We start from the raw sequence: 19,336 nt of genomic DNA, 5'->3' as shown, positions 1-19,336 counted from the left end.
TTCCAGGCTTTGTTAGTTTTAGTTTTGAGGGAGTTGAGATTTTTGTTTGACGTCTTAATTTGTCTGTCAGTCAGCAGCAGCAAGTGCAGTGCTGTGTGTGCTCTGAGTGCTGCAGGCAGTGCTGGGTGTCCCTGGGTGAGGAGGGCTCTGAGTGTGGCTGTTCCCAGGCAGTGCTGGGTGTCCCTGGGTGTCCCCAGGCTCTGTCTGTCCCCATGCTGTGAGTGCCCTGTCTGTCCCCAGGCTCTGTCTGTCCCCAGGCTGTGAGTGCCCTGTCTGTCCCTGAGCTGTGAGTGCCCTGTCTGTCCCCAGGCTGTGAGTGCCCTGTCTGTCCCCAGGCTGTGAGTGCCCTGTCTGTCCCCAGGCTGTGAGTGCCCTGACTGTCCCCAGGCTGTGAGTGCTCTGACTGTCCCCAGGCTGTGAGTGCCCTGACTGTCCCCAGGCTGTGAGTGCCCTGTCTGTCCCTGAGCTGTGAGTGCTCTGACTGTCCCCAGGCTGTGAGTGCCCTGACTGTCCCCATGCTGTGAGTGCCCTGTCTGTCCCTGAGCTGTGAGTGCCCTGTCTGTCCCCAGGCTGTGAGTGCTCTGACTGTCCCCAGGCTGTGAGTGCCCTGTCTGTCCCCAGGCTGTGAGTGCCCTGTCTGTCCCTGAGCTGTGAGTGCTCTGTCTGTCCCCAGGCTGTGAGTGCCCTGTCTGTCCCCAGGCTGTGAGTGCCCTGTCTGTCCCCAGGCTGTGAGTGCCCTGTCTGTCCCTGAGCTGTGAGTGCTCTGTCTGTCCCCAGGCTGTGAGTGCCCTGTCTGTCCCCAGGCTGTGAGTGCCCTGACTGTCCCCAGGCTGTGAGTGCCCTGTCTGTCCCTGAGCTGTGAGTGCCCTGTCTGTCCCAGGCTGTGAGTGCCCTGTCTGTCCCCAGGCTGTGAGTGCCCTGTCTGTCCCCAGGCTGTGAGTGCCCTGTCTGTCCCCAGGCTGTGAGTGCCCTGTCTGTCCCCAGGCTGTGAGTGCCCTGTCTGTCCCCAGGCTGTGAGTGCCCTGTCTGTCCCCAGGCTCTGTCTGTCCCCAGGCTGTGAGTGCCCTGTCTGTCCCCAGGCTCTGTCTGTCCCCAGGCTGTGAGTGCTCTGACTGTCCCCAGGCTGTGAGTGCTCTGTCTGTCCCCAGGCTGTGAGTGCTCTGACTGTTCCCAGGCTGTGAGTGCTCTGTCTGTCCCCAGGCTCTGACTGTCCCCAGGCTGTGAGTGCTCTGTCTGTCCCCAGGCTGTGAGTGCCCTGACTGTCCCCAGGCTGTGAGTGCTCTGTCTGTCCCCAGGCTCTGACTGTCCCTGAGCTGTGAGTGCCCTGTCTGTCCCCAGGCTGTGAGTGCCCTGTCTGTCCCCAGGCTCTGTCTGTCCCCAGGCTGAGTCTCTCTCTCTCTCCCCAGACGCAAGTCCCGCTCTCCCTCCCCGCGGCGCCGATCGTCTCCCGTGCGCCGCGAGCGGAAGCGCAGCCACTCGCGCTCCCCCCACCACCGCACCAAGAGCCGCAGTGCCACCCCTGCCCCCGAGAAGAAAGAGGCCACTCCTGAGCCAGAGCCCTCCGTGAAACCAAAGGAGACCATTGTGCAAGAGGCAGCTTCAAACAGGTGAGAGCTCTGTGTGTAGAGCCATGTGTTGCCTTTAAAAAATTGAATTATTATTCTAATACCTCATTGGAGCTTGGCTTGGGCAATGCCTGCTCCTCCCTGTGCCTCTGCAACAGCCAAAGCATTTATTTAAGAATCTTCAGTGAGGTTTCTTTGTCCTCTAGAATTCTAAGGGCAGTGTGCTTTGCTGCCACTGTGATTTCATTGTCCTGCTCATCATTGACACTTGTGACAATGTCATGTTGACTTCCAGCTGGTTGTCACCATGTAGCTTCTATGTTACTTATTCTTCTTGAATCATTGTACCACATTCTAACTCTTTTCACAATTCTGGAGCAGTTTGTCGGAGAATGGGCAGGAGAACGTTTGTTGTAGGGGAATATCTTGGCAGCTTCTTAAATGCAGGCTGTGGTTTGTATATGCTTACAAATGAAGTCCTTATTTTTGACAGTGATATCCCAAAAGCTCCTAAACCTGAACCACCTGTACCAGAGACTAAGGAAACTTCACCAGAACGTAATTCAAAGAAGGAGAGGGAGCGGGAGAGGGAGAGGGAGAAGGAGAAGGAGAAGACTCGTCAGAGATCCCCATCTCGGTCCAAGTCCAGGTCAAGGTCCCGGTCCCGTTCTCCGTCTCATTCCCGACCCAGAAGGCGCCATAGATCACGGTCAAGGTAGGGCTTCAGGTGCTGACTGTGAAGCTTGAGAATGTTTTCTGCTGCAGGTGCCACCTAATGTTCTTGGTCAATGGTGTTTTTAGAGGTGTTGAGCTGTGGATGTTTTGGGCCAAATGAGAAGGATGCATTTAGTGTATAAATGTGTTTGGGAGTGTTTTGTTTGTATTGATTTATGAGAAGATGCTCATGGTGACCAGCGCTGATCAGAGAAGGAATTCAGCTGCTTAATATTGATAATGAGAATTGTGTAGCCTTTCTGTAGGACAAGGGTTTGATGCTGAAAATGCTGAAAAATACTTGACCATTTTTTTTTTATTATTCTACTACTTAACAGAGTGACGTTGTTAAACTTCAAAGCCCTGATTGTGTCTGTACATTTGGCATCCTCACCTAGAGGATGCACTTGGAGGAAGGCAACTCTGCACTCAGTGCCCCGAGGATACATTTCCTCAACTCTGGAAGTTAGCTGGTTGCTTTTCATTGGAATTTCTGATTGTGACAGGTCTTACTCCCCTAGAAGGCGACCCAGCCCGCGGCGCCGGCCGTCCCCGCGCAGGAGGAGCCCGCCCCGCAGGATGCCTCCCCCCCCCAGGCACAGGAGGAGCAGATCCCCCGTCAGGCGGTAAGAGCCCTGCTTTTTGAGACAGCTCAAGTGCTAAACCTGCAAAGCTCAAGGGAACTGTAGCTGTGTTAGCAAAATTCCCTGTTCATCTCACCTCAGCAGTGGCAGGTGTGTGATCAGAGTGATGGGAAAACTGCACTGTCACTTTTCCTCAGTGTGCTGTGGGGGAACACGGTTGCAGATGTGAAATGATTTCTTCTGAGTTAGGGTAGTGATGAGAATTCCACCTTTTTGAAAAGTGGCAATTTCAGAGCTTTTTTTTCTTTTTTGCTTCTTCAAATGGCTCTGGGTAGCTCCCAGCACAGGCTGACATGATGTCCCTTAGGGCTTTTTGGCTTAAGTCTTCATACTTTTCTTTCCTGACTGGGGAAAAAAATGAGAACAACTTGGGAATTTTACTCATTGGGAATTTTTAATTATGACTTGTATTTCTATCACATAAAATTAAACTTGGACTTGAAGTATGTTTCTTCTTCATGTTCTCTTAAGGTTCCTCAAGATTTGCCCTTTGGTGTTGCAAGTCACATTTTTCACAGCATAAGAATTGCTCTAGAGGCAAAGCTCTTAGCTGCCTTGCAAAGTAAATGATGTGCTTTTGGCAGTGTCAAAATAGACATTTGTCTTCATGGGGAGAGAATAGCTTCTGAACCTTTTCATAGGAAGAGAATCAAAGTGATGCTTCTTTTGTACAGCAGTTGTTTTTGAGGAAGGAACATTTCTCTTCCTTTTTGTGCCAAGGTGATGACTATTTCCTGAGTTTGTCAATATGTTCATTTCACACAGTTACTGGGAAAACTGTGAAAAGTATCAAACATGTATGTTGCAAGATGTACAAGAGCACCCTTTCAGCAAATGTTTATCTCACTCAAGGTAGGGTTTCTTTTTTCCAGGTTCTCAGGAATTCTGCAGCCAAAGGTGGATTCTGCAGGTACACAATTGCAACAGAACTTGCCACAAATTTTGCCGCAGAATTCTGAGGCCCTACCTTTTAAAATTGCAAAGTAAAGATGAAAAACTAAAACATAAGGATGGATAGATGGATTCTGAATTGTTAAGTTGTTAAGTTGTCTGAAATTTTCACCTCCTGGTGTAAAACTTTTTAGTGTCCTTGCACACTATCTGCTCTGGAGATCGTTAAGTGACACGTGCTAATGCAGACAATTCTCTTAACCACCCAAAAGTTAGAGAGCCCAACCAAAACTAATTGTTTCCAGGGGCAAAGCTTAGCTGTAGCCTGTAGATTGACAGAAAGCCAGTGAAGGTGACACTAACAATTTTTAGCTCACTATTATAGTTAAGAATAACTGTGAAAGATTGGTCGTTATCCTCCTCTTCTCCAAAGCCAGTGTTGGCACAGTCCACCATGTTTGGGAAGTGCTGTTGTCTGTGGCTCAGTGTCTGTGCTTGCAAACAGCCGCAGTTCTTTGTTCTTTGTGCTGACATGTTCGGCCGGCCAGGAGCTGATGTGGCTTTGCTTTGCAGGAGAAGACGCTCCTCGGCCTCGCTGTCCGGCAGCAGCTCCTCCTCGTCCTCGTCGCGCTCCCGCTCTCCACCAAAGAAGGCTCCCAAGAGACCCGTGTCCAGCCCGCCCCGCAAAACGCGCCGGCTCTCCCCCTCTGCCAGCCCCCCCCGGCGCCGCCACCGGCCCTCGCCCCCCGGCAGCCCCCCGGCCAAGCCGCGCCGCTCGCCCACGCCCCAGCAGTCCAACCGCGCCCGCAAGAGCCGCGGCTCCGTCTCGCCCAGCAGGGCCTCAGGTGAGGGGCACTGGTGTAGTGTGTTGTTAAGTTTCTTGTGTTATTCCCCCAATTTATGTATTGTTCTCCCCTATTATGTGTAAAATGGTTTCGTTCCCCCAGTTTTTCCCGCCACTGCTAGCCTGTCAGCTAAGTTGCTATAGTAACCGCTATTCATAGTTGCCGATGTGTAATTGCTCCTCCCCTGGTTTCCCTTATAAGTGAAAGTTGTTTCCTCCCTGTCCAGTCAATCACTCCCTTTCTCCTCCCAGGTTTCGAGAACCTTCTCCTCTCTGGAGATGGTGGTTGGCTGGGGTCCCAGGACACCTCCTTTACCTTTTGGTTATTGGTCTCCATGGAGTGTCAGTTCTGTGAAGTTCATCCCCTCACCTTTCCCGATTGGTTCCGCCTGTACCCACCCCCCCTCCTTTATAATCCTGTTTTCACCCCCTATGAAGAAACTTTTTCCCGGTTGGTTTCCCCGCGTTTGGATCCCGCAACACCTTCAATAAACCGATGTTTAACCCCCGGGAAATGGTCAGCTCCGTTCCTCCCCTATACCAGCGGTGTGAGCCAGTCCGCAGCCAGCACAGCCCGAGGCCCTCAGACGCCGAAGGGCGCTGGCCAGGAATTGCAGAGGGGCGTCGGCCTTTCGCCCTCAGCTAGTCGGACTCTAAACTTCGGGCCACATATGCCCACCTCTGCAGGGCACCAGCACAGCTGGGTTCCCTGTGGGACTGCTGTCCACCTGTGCCTGTTGAAGGAATGGTGTGAATTGCAGCTGAGCTGTTGCATTTTGTCTTGTAGCGCCCAAACATAAGAGTACTGAGAAAAGAGAGTCTCCTTCGCCAGCACCCAAGCCCAGGAAAGCAGAATTGTCAGAATCAGGTACGGCTCTGGCTTCTCAGCTCTGCTGCTTGGTGTGGGGTTTTCAGTCAGAAATGCTTGGGCAGGGAAGTGCTGAGCCCTTCTGGAAATCTGGCATTGAAAGCAAGAGTTTTCAGAACTCTGAAGGTGATCACTCCTGCTGCCTCATTGTATCCGAGATTGCTTGGAATGAAAGTTCTGCCAAAGTGTATTCCAGCCTTATGTTATCCTGAGATTTGAGTGAGGGAAAACCCCATACCTGATGGTGTGCTGTCCATAACTTTGCTTCTGCCTGCATAGGCAAATCTGTATCCCTGGTTTGAGTGCCCTGTCCTTGTGTGTCCTTTCAGAAGAAGACAAAGGAGGCAAAATGGCTGCAGCAGATTCTGTCCAACAGAGGCGTCAGTACAGGAGGCAAAATCAACAGTCTTCATCTGGTATGGAGCACAGAAATTCCCGAAAACTGCGTTGTAGTTTCCTTTTGCAGGAAGTAGTTAAGTTCAAATACAGATTAAAACTATTTGCTCAGTGCTCTCAGTGCTATTGTAAACTTAATTACAGATTTGCCGCTCATAATGAGGTCACTTTAATTATTACTCAGGAGGAATAAAAGTGACTTTTAAAGGTCATTACATCTTTTCTTAATGGGTTTGCATCTTTAAAATTGCGCTTCTAAACTCTTAACATCACGCACAAATATTGTAATGTGATTACATCATCTCTCCTTACTTTGGCCTCTTTATGCTTGAGATCAGTAAATTCCCCTGGGTATTTTTGTCCACATAGTTTCAAAAAGCAGCTGCAGTTCACCTTTTAAATTATCTGTCTAGCCAAATTTTATGGGGACAGTTTTTTTACCCAGTAGATTTATTTATCACTTAAGTTCAGCCAATGCCTTCAGCCAATCCGTTTTAAATTTTGGGTTCTCGTTTTATGGGAGATGAGGTTGGTTTGAACTGCAGCAGTGACCAGTATCTCAAAGATCATTTTCCAGAGAGTGATTCTTTCTGTGTTTGCAGATTCTGGTTCTTCATCTTCCTCAGAAGAGGAGAGGCCCAAGAGGTCGAACGTGAAGAACGGGGAGGTGGGCAGGCGCCACCGGCACTCGCACTCGCGCAGCCCCTCGCCCCGCAAGCGCCAGAAGGATTCCTCCCCTCGGTAACTCCTGAGCTCAGCTCATCCCTCCTGCTGTTTCTGTCTGTCTCTCTGCAACTCTCACCAAATGCACATCAAGTCATGCCCACTCTGCCCAGACTTCTTTCAAGGTTTCCTTCCCATTACACTCATTTGGCAGAAATTGCTCTGACCTTTCTTTGATGGTGTTCGTTTTTGCCTCAGACCCGTGGCAGATAGATCTGTTTTGTTTTGTTTTGTTTTCCCTCCACTGCTCTCAGGATGCAGATGGAAAAGAGGTGGCAATCACCAGTGATGAAAAGGTTGGTTAGAAATTCATCTCTTAAACAGGCTGTCATTTATTTTGGCATGGATAAGCATTTGCCATCCTTTTGTCCTTTGCACATTCACAGTGAGGGAAATCCAGACTGATGTGCTCCTTCTTTTGTTGGAGCTGGAACCATTTCACTGGCAAAAACAGAAGGAACCTGCTCTGTGTCCCTCACTGCTCACCCCTTGTTAATTCACATCAGCCTGTGACATCAATAACTTTGATGCTGTTCCATCCCACTGATGCCTGGAAACAGCTGAACACTTGTGTTCCTCAGGGGCTCCTGGCTCCAGACACCCAGCTTTGGGTGAGCAGTGTTGGGTTCCTGCTGCCACTGACTCAAAGCCCTCCTGCACACTTGCAACCAGCAATTAAGATCTTGATCTTCTGGGTCAGAGATGATTGGAGTTTTCAAAACTCTCCTTCCTCAGTTCAAGGGATATTTGAAGCGTTGGAAGTAGACAATCAGTAAAACAGCAGTGACTTTTTTATTTGTGACACTTTTTGCTCTGTGTTGGTCTAGAAATACAGAAAGGTGGAGGAAGCCTGATGGGTTTATTAATTGGATGTAATGACCCTTGAGCAGGCTGTAATTAAGCCTTAGCTAGCAGATACTCCCAGCACACATCATGATGCAGGAGATAGGGATGACTCCCTCACCATTGCAGACCTTCCTAATTATGGATCCTGTCAAACATTTCTATGGAAAACAGGTTGGGATTCAAAGGCTTTGATCTTGTTTTGCAACACACTGAATTCACGTCCTGCCTGTTGCATAAATACATGTTTAATTAGGACAGTTGGTACATTTGAAGGCTGGGGGTTTTTTGGATCATAAAAGAACATTGTATTTTGGAGCAAACTCTTATCTATAAAAGTGTGTTTCTTTGCCTTGGAGAACAATACCCAGCATGTTTGAAATCAGATCTCACTTAATGTAAATGAGCTGCTTTGCTTTTTAATTGCTCTCAATTTTCCCTTATCCAGTCATTTTATCTTAATTGCTTTTTTTAAAAAAAGGAATATTTCTCTTTGCCAGTATTCCTTGCCTTTAAAATTCTATGCAAGAATGTGTTGGATTAAAATTCCCCCTTCCAGAAGTCTGTTGTAAACCCTGCAAAGCAGAAAATGGCTAATTTGGTGAACAGTTTCGATCCAGAGAGCTGCAGTTTAGCAGCCACTCTGGTTTTTTTCCACTGCATTTCAAGAAATAAATAATTTTGGATTTCAGATGGAGCACAGTTTCACACTGTGAAGAAAATTACCTCCACCCAAGGCAAAATCAGCATGCGATCCATCACTTATCCCAACCATTTGGTCTTTCTTTGGCTGTAAGGTGGTGATGGATCAGGTTGTGCAGATGTGGAATTGTTTCCTGGCTGATGTGGTGGGCTCAGGGGCACAGTCAGGTGGGCTCAGGGGCACAGTCAGACACCGTGATGGGCTCAGGGTGACAATCAGACACCGTGATGGGCTCAGGGGCACAGTCAGACACTGTGATGGGCTCAGGGGCACAGTCAGACACTGTGATGGGCTCAGGGGCACAGTCAGACACCGTGATGGGCTCAGGGGCACAGTCAGGTGGGCTCAGGGTGACAGTCAGACACCGTGATGAGCTCAGGGGCACAGTCAGACACCGTGATGGGCTCAGGGGCACAGTCAGGTGGGCTCAGGGGCACAGTCAGACACCGTGATGGGCTCAGGGGCACAGTCAGACACTGTGGTGGGCTCAGGGGCACAGTCAGACACCGTGATGGGCTCAGGGGCACAGTCAGACACTGTGATGGGCTCAGGGTGACAATCAGACACCGTGATGGGCTCAGGGGCACAGTCAGACACCGTGATGGGCTCAGGGGCACAGTCAGACACTGTGGTGGGCTCAGGGGCACAGTCAGACACCGTGATGGGCTCAGGGGCACAGTCAGGTGGGCTCAGGGGCACAGTCAGGTGGGCTCAGGGTGACAATCAGACACCGTGATGGGCTCAGGGGCACAGTCAGACACCGTGATGGGCTCAGGGTGACAGTCAGACACCGTGATGGGCTCAGGGGCACAGTCAGGTGGGCTCAGGGTCACAGTCAGACACCGTGATGGCTCGGGGCACAGTCAGGTGGGCTCAGGGGACAGTCAGACACGTGATGGGTTCAGGGGCACAGTCAGACACTGTGGTGGGCTCAGGGGCACAGTCAGACACTGTGGTGGGCTCAGGGGCACAGTCAGACACGTGTGGGCTCAGGGGCACAGTCAGACACTGTGGTGGGCTCAGGGGCACAGTCAGACACTGTGATGGGCTCAGGGTGACAGTCAGACACCGTGATGGGCTCAGGGGCACAGTCAGACACTCATTGTCTCACCCTCTTCAGAAAGGTTCAAGTACATTTCTTTCCATCGGTGCTCCCAGTAGAATTGCATTTTGAGGTGCATGAAGGAGCAGATTGTGTGTGGTGGAGGCAGAGCAGGGAGCAGCTGGTGCCTCAGCTGCATTTCCTGCTGAGTGCCTGTTTTCTGCAGCAGGAGGAGGAGGAGCCCCTCGCCGCCCCCCGCGCGCCGGCGCCGCTCCCCTTCCCCGGCGCCCCCGCCCCGGCGCCGCCGCTCGCCGTCCCCGCCTCGCCGAAGGTACCGAGCCCCGGGCACCCCTGCCTGCCCTGGGCCTGCTCTGGGCATGGGAAGAGGGCTCTGCTCCCTGCTCCTTCACCGGGAAGCTGAGGGGGGTGTGGTGGGTGCATGGCCTGGATGTTGTTGGGTTGGTGCTGCAGATCCTGAATTGGGGTTACACAACCATGGGATGGCTTGGGTTGGGAGGGAGCTTAGAGATCATCCAGTCCCACCCTGTGCCACGGGTGGTGACACCTTCCACCAGCCCAGGTTGCTGCAAGTTTTGTACAACCTGGCCTTGGACACTCATAGGGATGGGGCAACCACAACCTTTCTGGATTTAAAGAGTTTTATTTTAAACTCTTTTGACTTCTGAAGAGTTCTAGTTTAAATTTGGAGAAGTTTAAAGAACTCTAGGGTCCTTTTTCCCCTCTGCTGACTGCTGTCCATGCCTGGCTGGCCCCTGACCGTTTGCTCTCTTTGCAGGTCTCCATCACCGCCCCCGCGCAGACGTTCTCCCTCTCCACGCAGATACTCCCCCCCGATCCAGAGGCGCTATTCCCCATCTCCCCCTCCCAAGAGGAGAACAGCTTCTCCTCCTCCCCCTCCCAAAAGAAGGGCCTCCCCTTCCCCCCAGTCCAAGCGCAGAGTCTCCCACTCCCCACCGCCCAAACAGAGGAGCTCCCCCACTGCCAAGCGGCGCTCCCCTTCCGTGTCTTCCAAGCACAGGAAGGGGTCTCCCCCCAGCAGATCCAACAGGGAAACACGTTCTCCACCACAAAACAAAAGGCATTCACCTTCACCACGGCCTCGAGCTTCCCACCCCTCCTCCAGCCCTCTGGCGCCGCGCCGGGGAGCGTCGGCGTCGCCGCAGAGGAGACAGTCACCCTCACCCAGCAGCAGGCCCATCAGGAGGGTGTCCAGAACGCCAGAGCCCAAGAAAACAAAGTAAAGAAACTCATCTAGTCTGCTTGGGGTTTATTGAGGGATTGTTGTTTAGTTGTGATGCAGTGGAAGTGGTTAAGGAATCACAGAATCCCAGAATGGTTTGGGTGCAAAGGGACCTTAAAGCCCCTCCAGTGCCACGTGGCAGGGACACCTCCACTGTCCCAGGCTGCACCAAGCCCCAGTATCCAACCTGGCCTTGGGCACTGCCAGGGATCCAGGGGCAGCCCCAGCTGCTCTGGGCACCTGTGCCAGGGTTTCCCCACCCTCACAAGGAAGAAGTGTTTCCCAATATCCCATCTGAGCCTGTCTCTGGCAGTGGAAGCCATTCCCCCTTGTGCTGCCTGCATGAAGAGCCCCTCTCCCTCCTTTTTATAAGACCCTGAAATGTGCCACCAGGTCTCCCCAGATCCTTCTCTTTAATTGCTGGCTTTAAAGGAAACCTAACTTTGTCTTAACCCTAACTGTGGAAGGGGAGCACCACTTCCCATCAGCTCAGAAATAATTCCATAAGTGACCATTCATGATAAACTGCTACAATTATAAATATTTTTCTCTTTAGTGAGATGTTGCTTTTCTGAGCAGACTGTGAGAAGTGTGGTGCTGGCTTATGAATTTTTTCAGGAGGAAAATGTAGCTGAATGGAAAGCCTTGCACATTTAAATAGCATTGCTGTTCTCTTGGTTTTTAATGTGATTATAACTTAGTTCAAGCAGAAAGGCAGCAATCAGTTCTGAGCAGCAGCAGGGTTGTTTAACAGCTTTTCAGGCTGCATTATGGATCCACTCTGCTATTGGATTGTTTTGCCTTTTTTATCACACCAGCAAAGCAATTAATCTATTTATTTTTTAAAATCAATTTAAATCTTCTAAGTGCAGCCTGACCAAGTTAAAGCAAAGATGTTCCTTTGGTTCTTGTGCTGATGTTGCCTTGTTGTGTCTCACCTTTGCTCTCTGTTCCCCAGGGCTTCCAGCCCCAGCCCCCGGCGCGCGTCCTCGTCCCGCTCTGCGTCAGCGTCCCCTGAGGTGGCTCCCAAAAAGCACCCAGGGCCTGCATCTCCCGCCCGCTCTCGCTCTCCCTCTGCAAACTGGTCACCTGCAAAAAAGGCCAAGAGCCCAACTCAGAGCCCATCACCTGCCAGGGTATTTGTCTGCCCATAAAACAGAACTGCTCTGGGTCCCAGGCAGGCTTTGGTTGGGAGGGCTGAGCTGCTGAGCAGCCCCAGGGTTATTCACAGGGGGGAAACTGCTTGGGGTCATTCTTCATTGATAAAAACTTCTAAAAACAATATTTGTAACATGAATTTTTCAAGCTTAACATCTCCAAGTGTGGGAGAAAATAGTGCTCTATAGAAAATCAGTCTTCTGGGGAAAAGTCTGTCCCATTTCATGAGTGCTAATGATTTTTATGGTCTACAAAGTATGGGGGGCTCATTTATGGTCAGTATCCTATGTGCAGACTCAGAGTATTCCCAGTGGGAGGAGAACAGATTGTTTGGTATCTTCACCTCCTCTTCTGAGGTGTTTCCCAGGGGCAGTTCCATTCTTTGCCAGAGAAGTTTGAAGCCTTAGAGATGAGTTGTAACATCTATTGAATTATTTATTACAGAATTCAGATCAAGAAGGTGGTGGCAAGAAGAAGAAGAAAAAGAAGGATAAGAAGCATAAAAAGGATAAAAAGCACAAGAAACACAAAAAGCATAAGAAGGAGAAGGCAGCAGCAGCTGCAGTAGCTGCTGCTGTGGCTCCAGCAGACACCACCTCAGCACAGGGAGAGCAGGAAGCAGAGACAGAACCCAAAAAGGTGAGAATTGGGGACTTTGTCAAGGGTGGGTGTGCCCTGCTCTGCTGGGGTTCTGACAGCCCCAATTCCAAAGTGAGATTTGGGGGGTGTGATTCCATATGGGGATCTCAGTGCTGGGAGGGCTCAGCCTGGCCAGCCTGGGGTGTTTGAAGCAGCTCTTTGTGTTTGTTTGAAGGAGACAGAAAGTGAACCAATTCCAAAGTGAGATTTGGGGGGTGTGATTCCCTGTGGGGATCTCAGTGCTGGCCAGCCTGGCGTGTTTGAAGCAGCTCTTTGTGTTTGTTTGAAGGAGACAGAAAGTGAACCAATTCCAAAGTGAGATTTGGGGGGTGTGATTCCATATGGGGATCTCAGTGCTGGCCAGCCTGGGGTGTTTGAAGCAGCTCTCTGTGTTTGTTTGAAGGAGACAGAGAGCGAACCCGAGGACAACCTGGATGACCTCGAGAAGCACCTGCGGGAGAAGGCACTGAGGTCCATGAGGAAGGCGCAGGTGTCCCCCCCCTCCTAGGCCAACCCTTTGATATAATGTACATTTTCTTTGGTTTGTACTCAGAATTCAATTTCAAATTGCTAAATGTGTTTGAGCTTTAGAATATAACATTTGTTGTAATAATTGCTAGGTTGAGGTTCACCATGTACAAAGGGCATGGATTTACATTACAAAAGGTGTCCACAGTGTACTAGTGACATTCTTTCATTGACAGCATAATTTCATTTAGAGTGAGACTTTTTAGAAGCAGTAGGAATTTGTTTTGGAGGTTTGAAACATGACCGTCAGTTCCCTCATTTCTTTGGAATCCAGCAGAGCCTTGAGCAGAATTTGTGAGGGGCTCATTTGACTTCTTTTGTATCACTTACATGATGCTACTAACCTTTGTGGTTTGTAGGCTTGCCCAGGAGTAAAACCACTGCAGAATTCAAGGAAATACATCTCTATTTTAATGCTTTCTACTGTTGCCTGTATAGTCTCCATAAAGCCAATCAAGAATAGCAATTTAGAGTGGTACATAAATGAAAGCATGTTGTTTACCAGGACACTGTGGGTTTATATTGATGTAACATGTTGATTTGGAACACTGGAATTTCATTTGTATTTTTATGTTCTTTTTTTAAAGGGCAGTTTCCATGATCAGCAGACCCAGAAAAAAAATAATAATTCCTTCAGTTCCATAAATTTTGTTTGTGAGCTGTCGTTGCCCCATTCATAAATCTTGTCTCGTTACGGTTCTTCGGAATGGTCTGAGCAACTTTCAGAGCTGTGTTCTTTGAAAGTGTAGAGGAACCTGAACTTTGGATATTGTCATGTTTTCACTGTTCTTTGTTTTTGTTTTTTTAACTAAAGCTATATAAAGCTTGTGGATTAAACAAAATAAATTTCTAAATTTAAACAGATGTTGGCTATTTTTATCTGGACGTTTACATTTGCTAATCAGCTTTGTTTTGTGCAGGATTAATGAGTGCTCAGAGATGAGAAAGTGTTTGATCCACTGTGCTGGCTCTGGAAAAATTGGGGCTTTTAACTGGCCTGGTGGAGCAGGAAAAGCCCTTTAATTAATTAGTGATGCTCCTGTGGAGTTCCTGCCCAGCAGGAGTCTACCAGCCTTACCTGGGCAGTGTTTTGGGAGAATGGAGAAGCTCAGACTCAATATTTGCTGTGAAAATTGCTGGTCAGAGCAAGTGAAGTGTTGGAAGGCCCTGCAGCAGCAGGGCATGAGCACCAGGTTTGATTAACTTGGGGAAGGAGCTGTGGTGGTGTGAGAGCTCATCTGAGGCATCCTGGGGGCTCCCTGCCTTTCCAGAATTATGGAATCAGAGTGGGTTGGGACCTTACAAAGCACCCACTTCCAATCCCCTTTTAATCACTGGCAACTTGCTGGGTTGCTGCTGTGGAATTGTTGTAAAAACTCCAGCTGTGTTTCTGAAACCAGCTCAGATCTGAAGCCTGAGGTTTTTCTGGAAGGTGCTTGTGAACCTTTCTGTGCTGCAGCTGCAGTAGCTGAGGTGCCCACAGAGAAGCTGGAGATTGATGAATCTTTCCTTGCCCTTGTGCAGGGTCTGACCTGAGGCAGGGCAGCTCCAGCTCCTGCCTGGGAGGGGAGGAGGTTTCAGGGCAGCTCCTTCTGCATTTCCCTGTGTGCTGAACCTTTTGTTTCTTCACACAAATGTCATTGTGTGCTCAAGTGCTTGTAAACTCCTGCAGAGCTGGAATGCTGAGGATCACCTGTTACTAAATTCCAAGAAGCTTCTGGACAGAGGCATTTTGCAAAGTCCATCTGGGTGAATTTGGTGCTTGAGGAGCCACAGAGCTGGACTCGGGACGTGCTGATCCTCACTCACTTGGATTTTCCCTGATGTCCTGCAGGGGTGCAGCTCCCCAGGCTTTAATGCCTCCTCCTTTATCATCCAAATCTTGCTTCTACCTGGGTTTGGTGACCTCTGAGTGCCTTTTAATCTTAGCACTAATAGAAGTTCTTTAAATACATTCAGGGCCTGAGTCACTGCTTATCTTCCCTCACACCTATTTCCATCTCCTGCCTCCAGGGCTGATAAAGGACCTCTGGATGGGCCAGGCCTTCCCTCCACATTTCCATCTCCCTTGCAGTTCCCATTGTTGCTGCTCCCCCTGCCTCTTTTTCATCTATCCATAAAGAATGGTGTAGGCTTAAAAAGAGCAATTAAATGCAATGTTTAAAAAGAGCATAACTTCTAAATTGTATTTAGCTTAGTGCTTTAATTCCTTCCTACTTACCCATTCAAGTGGTAACATTTCATTTAAATATCAATTGGGGAAATGAGCCCTCTCCTCTCCTGAGCTGTCCCTGCTGTTGCACAGAGTCTGCTGGGCTGGCTTCCCTCTGTGTCTCTGCTGTTCCTGACACCACTGAATTCTCTCCTGATCCTCTGATTGAGCTCCCCTCATCCAAACCCAAACTTGTCTGATCCCTTCCCCACTCCAGCTTCTTGGTTAACCTCTCTGTTTTTAAATCCTTGTATTTGTAGTTCAGGAATGACCCTGGTGTGATGAGGCAGGAGCTACCTGGATCTCACTTCTTTTTTATTCTGGATCTGCTCATGCTGAATTTTGGCTTCCTGACCCAGGCCACCCTCGTGAAGTGACAGACACAGGGTCTAGGTAAGGGCCTTGCTGCAATGATTGCATCCAGCTCCACAAAAAGTTTAATTGGGCTGTGTAACCGAAATGGAACGGAGTCCTCAGCAGTGAGCGTGAGGCTGAGGTGAGTCACAGGTCAGTCTCTGTAGCTGCTTCTGAAGAAAGATGTTTGTTGTGTCAACAGCTGGGACAATGGCAGGTGTGTGTGCAACAGTTCCAAGCTTACAGAAACTCAGGGCTGGATTGTTAAATTTTTCCACTTGTGTGACTTTGGCAATTTGCCTGGGAGTGCTGTGGAGCTTCCTGAGCCGAGGGATTTACCCTGCATTGCCCCAGGACACAGAACTGTTCTGCTGCTGCTCCCCGGGAGCCCAGGGACAAATCCCAGCACCAGGGCAGAGCTCTGTGCTGGGAGCCATCCCAAACCTCCCTCACTGACCCTGCTCCGTGTCCTGAGGCTGCAGGGAGGGAACAGTTGTGCCCTGTGACTTCATTCCTGAGCACCAAACTCCAAATCCCTGTGTTGGTGTCAGAGCAGCTCTGGGAGGAGCAGCTCAGCAGGACACACAGCTGTGTTTTGGTGGAGTCCATTCCACCTGTTGTGTGTCATAACTGATGATCTGGTACAGGATCATCTCATAAACCCTTGATTTGTCTGCTTGAAGTCCACTGTGGATGTCACCAATATCTCAAAGCACTGACAATTCAATGGAGTTGTGTCTTACTCATAAATTACTATTGGAAGTAATTATATCTCTTCCAGGGTAATAATAAGATTGTTGAATCTCAGCACAATGGGATGGGGAGTTGTGTATTCCCAGACTAATCAGCAGTTTGACTTTTGAACTTTGTGCAGCAATCCTGGATGAGTTCAAAGAGGCTGGAACTGCTGGGGTCCCTTCAGCTGGGTGTGAAACAGCAGCTGGGGATGGTCCCCACAATGGCTGGAGACACAGGATGTCCTGTACCAGCCTCTCTTATCTGGGCTCCCTCTGGCTCAGGATCAGATAGTCCAGCAGGATCTGGGGTCCTTCCTGCTGTGGGGTGACAGCTCAGCTGCTCTGAGCCAGCTTTGGGGGAAGGAGTGCTTGGCTTTGTTATCTCTTGTTCAGTTTAGCTCTGACTTGAGCCAGAGCGTTTCCTCCTGCTGTGAGTGGAGCTCAGGGAGCATCCAACACAGTTAGAGATCTTCTGGTCCGCTTGAGATGCTTTGTGTTTGATGCCTTGGTGGCTGTCAGGTGGTGAATTTTTCATTTGTCTCATCCTGAGTGTAGATTGAGCCTTGGGGAGATGGCTGGGAAAAGTGGGGTTGATTTTAATTGCTCTTAAAGCAGGAGAACAAGGGAGATGATGTTCAGAGTGGTCACCACTTCTCACTGCAGGTTTGTACCTAAACATCCCCAGGTGGCTTTGGCTCTGTCTCACCAGGCTGGGGATGGAGTAGAAGCTGTTCTGGAGGGATGAGGATCACACTTTGTTGAGTCGCTGGAAAGGAGGGTTTGGGTTTTTCTTGCCTTTTTCCCCCATGTTTTATTTAAAATCCAGAGCCACAAAGTGCCTCCTCTGGGGTTTGCCGGTGTCTTGTGTAGGGGCTGTGCCCAGCAGCAGACGGGAGCTGTGTGGCTCCAGCCCATCTCCAGGGAGAGCAAACGCAGCGGAGCTGTTCCCTGGCTGGGAGTGCCGGATTCTGTGATGGGACCCGGCAGCTCCGGGCCGTGAGTCGGGGCAGCCGCAGCCGCAGCCGGGTGAGGGCGGCACCGGGCCGGGGGTGACTCACGGTGACGCAGCCGCGGGGCCACCCGAGCTCCTTCGTGTTTTGGCGTTGTACCGAGCCTGGTTTGGGGTTTGGATAATCCCAAAAATCAGCGCTGCAGGAGGGAACGTGCTGGCCCCAAAGCGGGGCTGGGCTCAGTGCCAGGAGCGCAGCTCCCCGCGGGTCGGGGTTTGCTGCAGGAGAGGAGACTGAGCCTTCAGTGCAAGGTGTTTGAATCACCAAGTCGTTCATTATCTTCAGCGCTCGTGTTGTGGCAGATTCTGTAGGAATCGTGGCGTTTTTCCCATTCGGGATCAATCCATCGGGAGTTGTGTGGTGAGCGCCTCCCAGGGCCAGGTGTGGGCCTTGACCTGCGAGCCCAGCCCGGGATGGGCTCAGGAATCCTCTGAGCTCCCACAGCTGCTGAAGGGGCCGAGGGGCTGAAGGCAGGGGGGATGTGGGTCCGGAGCGTCCTTCCTCCCACACAAAGGCAGGAAGGATGTGGCTGCCCCGGGCAATGCGGGCTTTGTGCGCCGGGCCTCGGGCAGGGACCGGCCCGGGGCTGGGACACCCGGAATTGGGGCTGGGACAGCCGGAATTGGGGCTGGGACAGCCGGAATTGAGGCTGGGACAGCCGGAATTGGGGCTGGGACAGCCGGAATTGGGGCTGGGACAGCCGGACCGGGGCTGGGACAGCCGGGACCGGGGCTGGGACACCCGGAATTGAGGCTGGGACAGCCGGAATTGGGGCTGGGACAGCCGGGATTGGGGCTGGGACAGCCGGAATTGGGGCTGGGACAGCCGGAATTGGGGCTGGGACAGCCGGAATTGGGGCTGGGACAGCCGGAATTGGGGCTGGGACAGCCGGAATTGGGGCTGGGACAGCCGGAATTGGGGCTGGGACAGCCGGGATTGGGGCTGGGACAGCCGGAATTGGGGCTGGGACAGCCGGAATTGGGGCTGGGACACCCGGAATTGGGGCTGGGACAGCCGGAATTGAGGCTGGGACAGCCGGAATTGGGGCTGGGACAGCCGGAATTGGGGCTGGGACAGCCGGAATTGGGGCTGGGACAGCCGGGGCCGGGGCTGCTTCTGCATGGAGCTGTTGAATCCCAGGGAGAAATGGAGAAGGGACAGCAGATTCTGGGGAGCTCAGGCTGCTTTTGGTGTGGGGCTGGTCCTTGTGCTGATCCGGGTGTGGGGAGATGATGCTCAGAATCCCCGGGAAGTTCAGGATCCCTCTGTTTCACTAAAAAGAAAACACGGAAAGCAGCCCTGGGGGAAAGGGAATTGTTGGGGAATTGTTCAGTTCCCCCACAGAGGCTCTGTGCTCAGTGCAGGGGCAGAGCTGCAGCTCGTGTAAATTGTTGTGGCTATGAAATAAATGGAATTGTGCTGCCGACAGGTGGGGATGGGCCCTGGAGAGGAGGGTCAGCGTGAGGGGCCGGACTCTCCAGGGCACGTGGGGTCCTTCCAGGATCGGCCAGAGCTTCCTCTCAGTTCGTTCCCACCCCTGCCCTGCTCCGGGCTGGCCCCAAGCGCACAAAGCTCACAGGGGTCCAGCCCCTGACCCACACGTGCAGTGGGAGAAGGGAATTTCTATGGGGGCACAGCCTGGGAAGCTCTCAGGAGGTTTTTTACTTTTTGTAATTCCTCGCTCAGGCTTTAAAACTCGAGCTCCAGATGAAACCAAAGCTGATGGAACAGTTGTGAGAAATGTGGATCCCTTTTAAGGGTAACCCCCCCAGGCTTCCCCTCTGCAGGAGGGAGGAAGCTCCCATTAAAAATTGATAGTCTCCCTGTCAGCTGGATTTTAATTCAGCAAGTGGATTTGACTACTGATGTGAAAAAAATTACCTTTGTCACCGTGCTGATATTTTTTTAATGAGACAGAAATGGTTTGGCACCTTTCCAGCTTATTAAAACCTTTGTGAATCCACAGGCACCAGCACAAGGGGACGAGAAGGGAAAATTGCATTAAGTGCATGATTGGCAAAACAAAATTGAGCTCTTTTTTATTTATTTATTTTTAATCTATTGCAAGCCTGTGAATGAATCTTCTATTATTTATGGGGGAGGATAAAGGGAGCCGTCCCTGTGGCTGCAGGCAGACTCTGCTTTCAGTTCAACTCTTCTTTCCAGACAGGGAAAGGGGACACCTGCTGTTATCCAGGACAGAG

General features: G+C 50.9%; 1 protein-coding gene across 9 annotated transcripts in view; it reads left to right on the top strand.

The window, feature by feature from the left end:
• The window catches only part of SRRM1 (serine and arginine repetitive matrix 1), a 19,953-nt gene extending 6,274 nt beyond the window's left edge, over positions 1-13,679 (top strand). For 2 of the 9 annotated variants that reach the window (XM_064731393.1, XM_064731402.1), the window contains 13 exons: positions 1,407-1,607; positions 2,059-2,280; positions 2,786-2,905; positions 4,388-4,659; positions 5,446-5,526; positions 5,856-5,942; positions 6,525-6,663; positions 6,900-6,941; positions 9,460-9,564; positions 10,030-10,491; positions 11,453-11,630; positions 12,097-12,291; positions 12,695-13,679. In XM_064731393.1, the coding sequence (XP_064587463.1) occupies positions 1,407-1,607; positions 2,059-2,280; positions 2,786-2,905; positions 4,388-4,659; positions 5,446-5,526; positions 5,856-5,942; positions 6,525-6,663; positions 6,900-6,941; positions 9,460-9,564; positions 10,030-10,491; positions 11,453-11,630; positions 12,097-12,291; positions 12,695-12,799 (2,209 nt within the window). In that variant the 3' untranslated portion in view covers positions 12,800-13,679. The remainder of the gene's footprint in view (positions 1-1,406; positions 1,608-2,058; positions 2,281-2,785; positions 2,906-4,387; positions 4,660-5,445; positions 5,527-5,855; positions 5,943-6,524; positions 6,664-6,899; positions 6,942-9,459; positions 9,565-10,029; positions 10,492-11,452; positions 11,631-12,096; positions 12,292-12,694) is intronic. The other 7 variants (XM_064731394.1, XM_064731397.1, XM_064731396.1 and 4 more) reach the window with 7 other exon arrangements.
• The last annotated feature ends 5,657 nt before the right edge of the window (positions 13,680-19,336 follow it).

The sequence above is a fragment of the Zonotrichia leucophrys genome, chromosome 23, assembly GCF_028769735.1.
Source record: "Zonotrichia leucophrys gambelii isolate GWCS_2022_RI chromosome 23, RI_Zleu_2.0, whole genome shotgun sequence".
Lineage (NCBI taxonomy): Eukaryota > Metazoa > Chordata > Aves > Passeriformes > Passerellidae > Zonotrichia > Zonotrichia leucophrys.
This window is presented reverse-complemented; position numbering and strand designations above follow the sequence as displayed.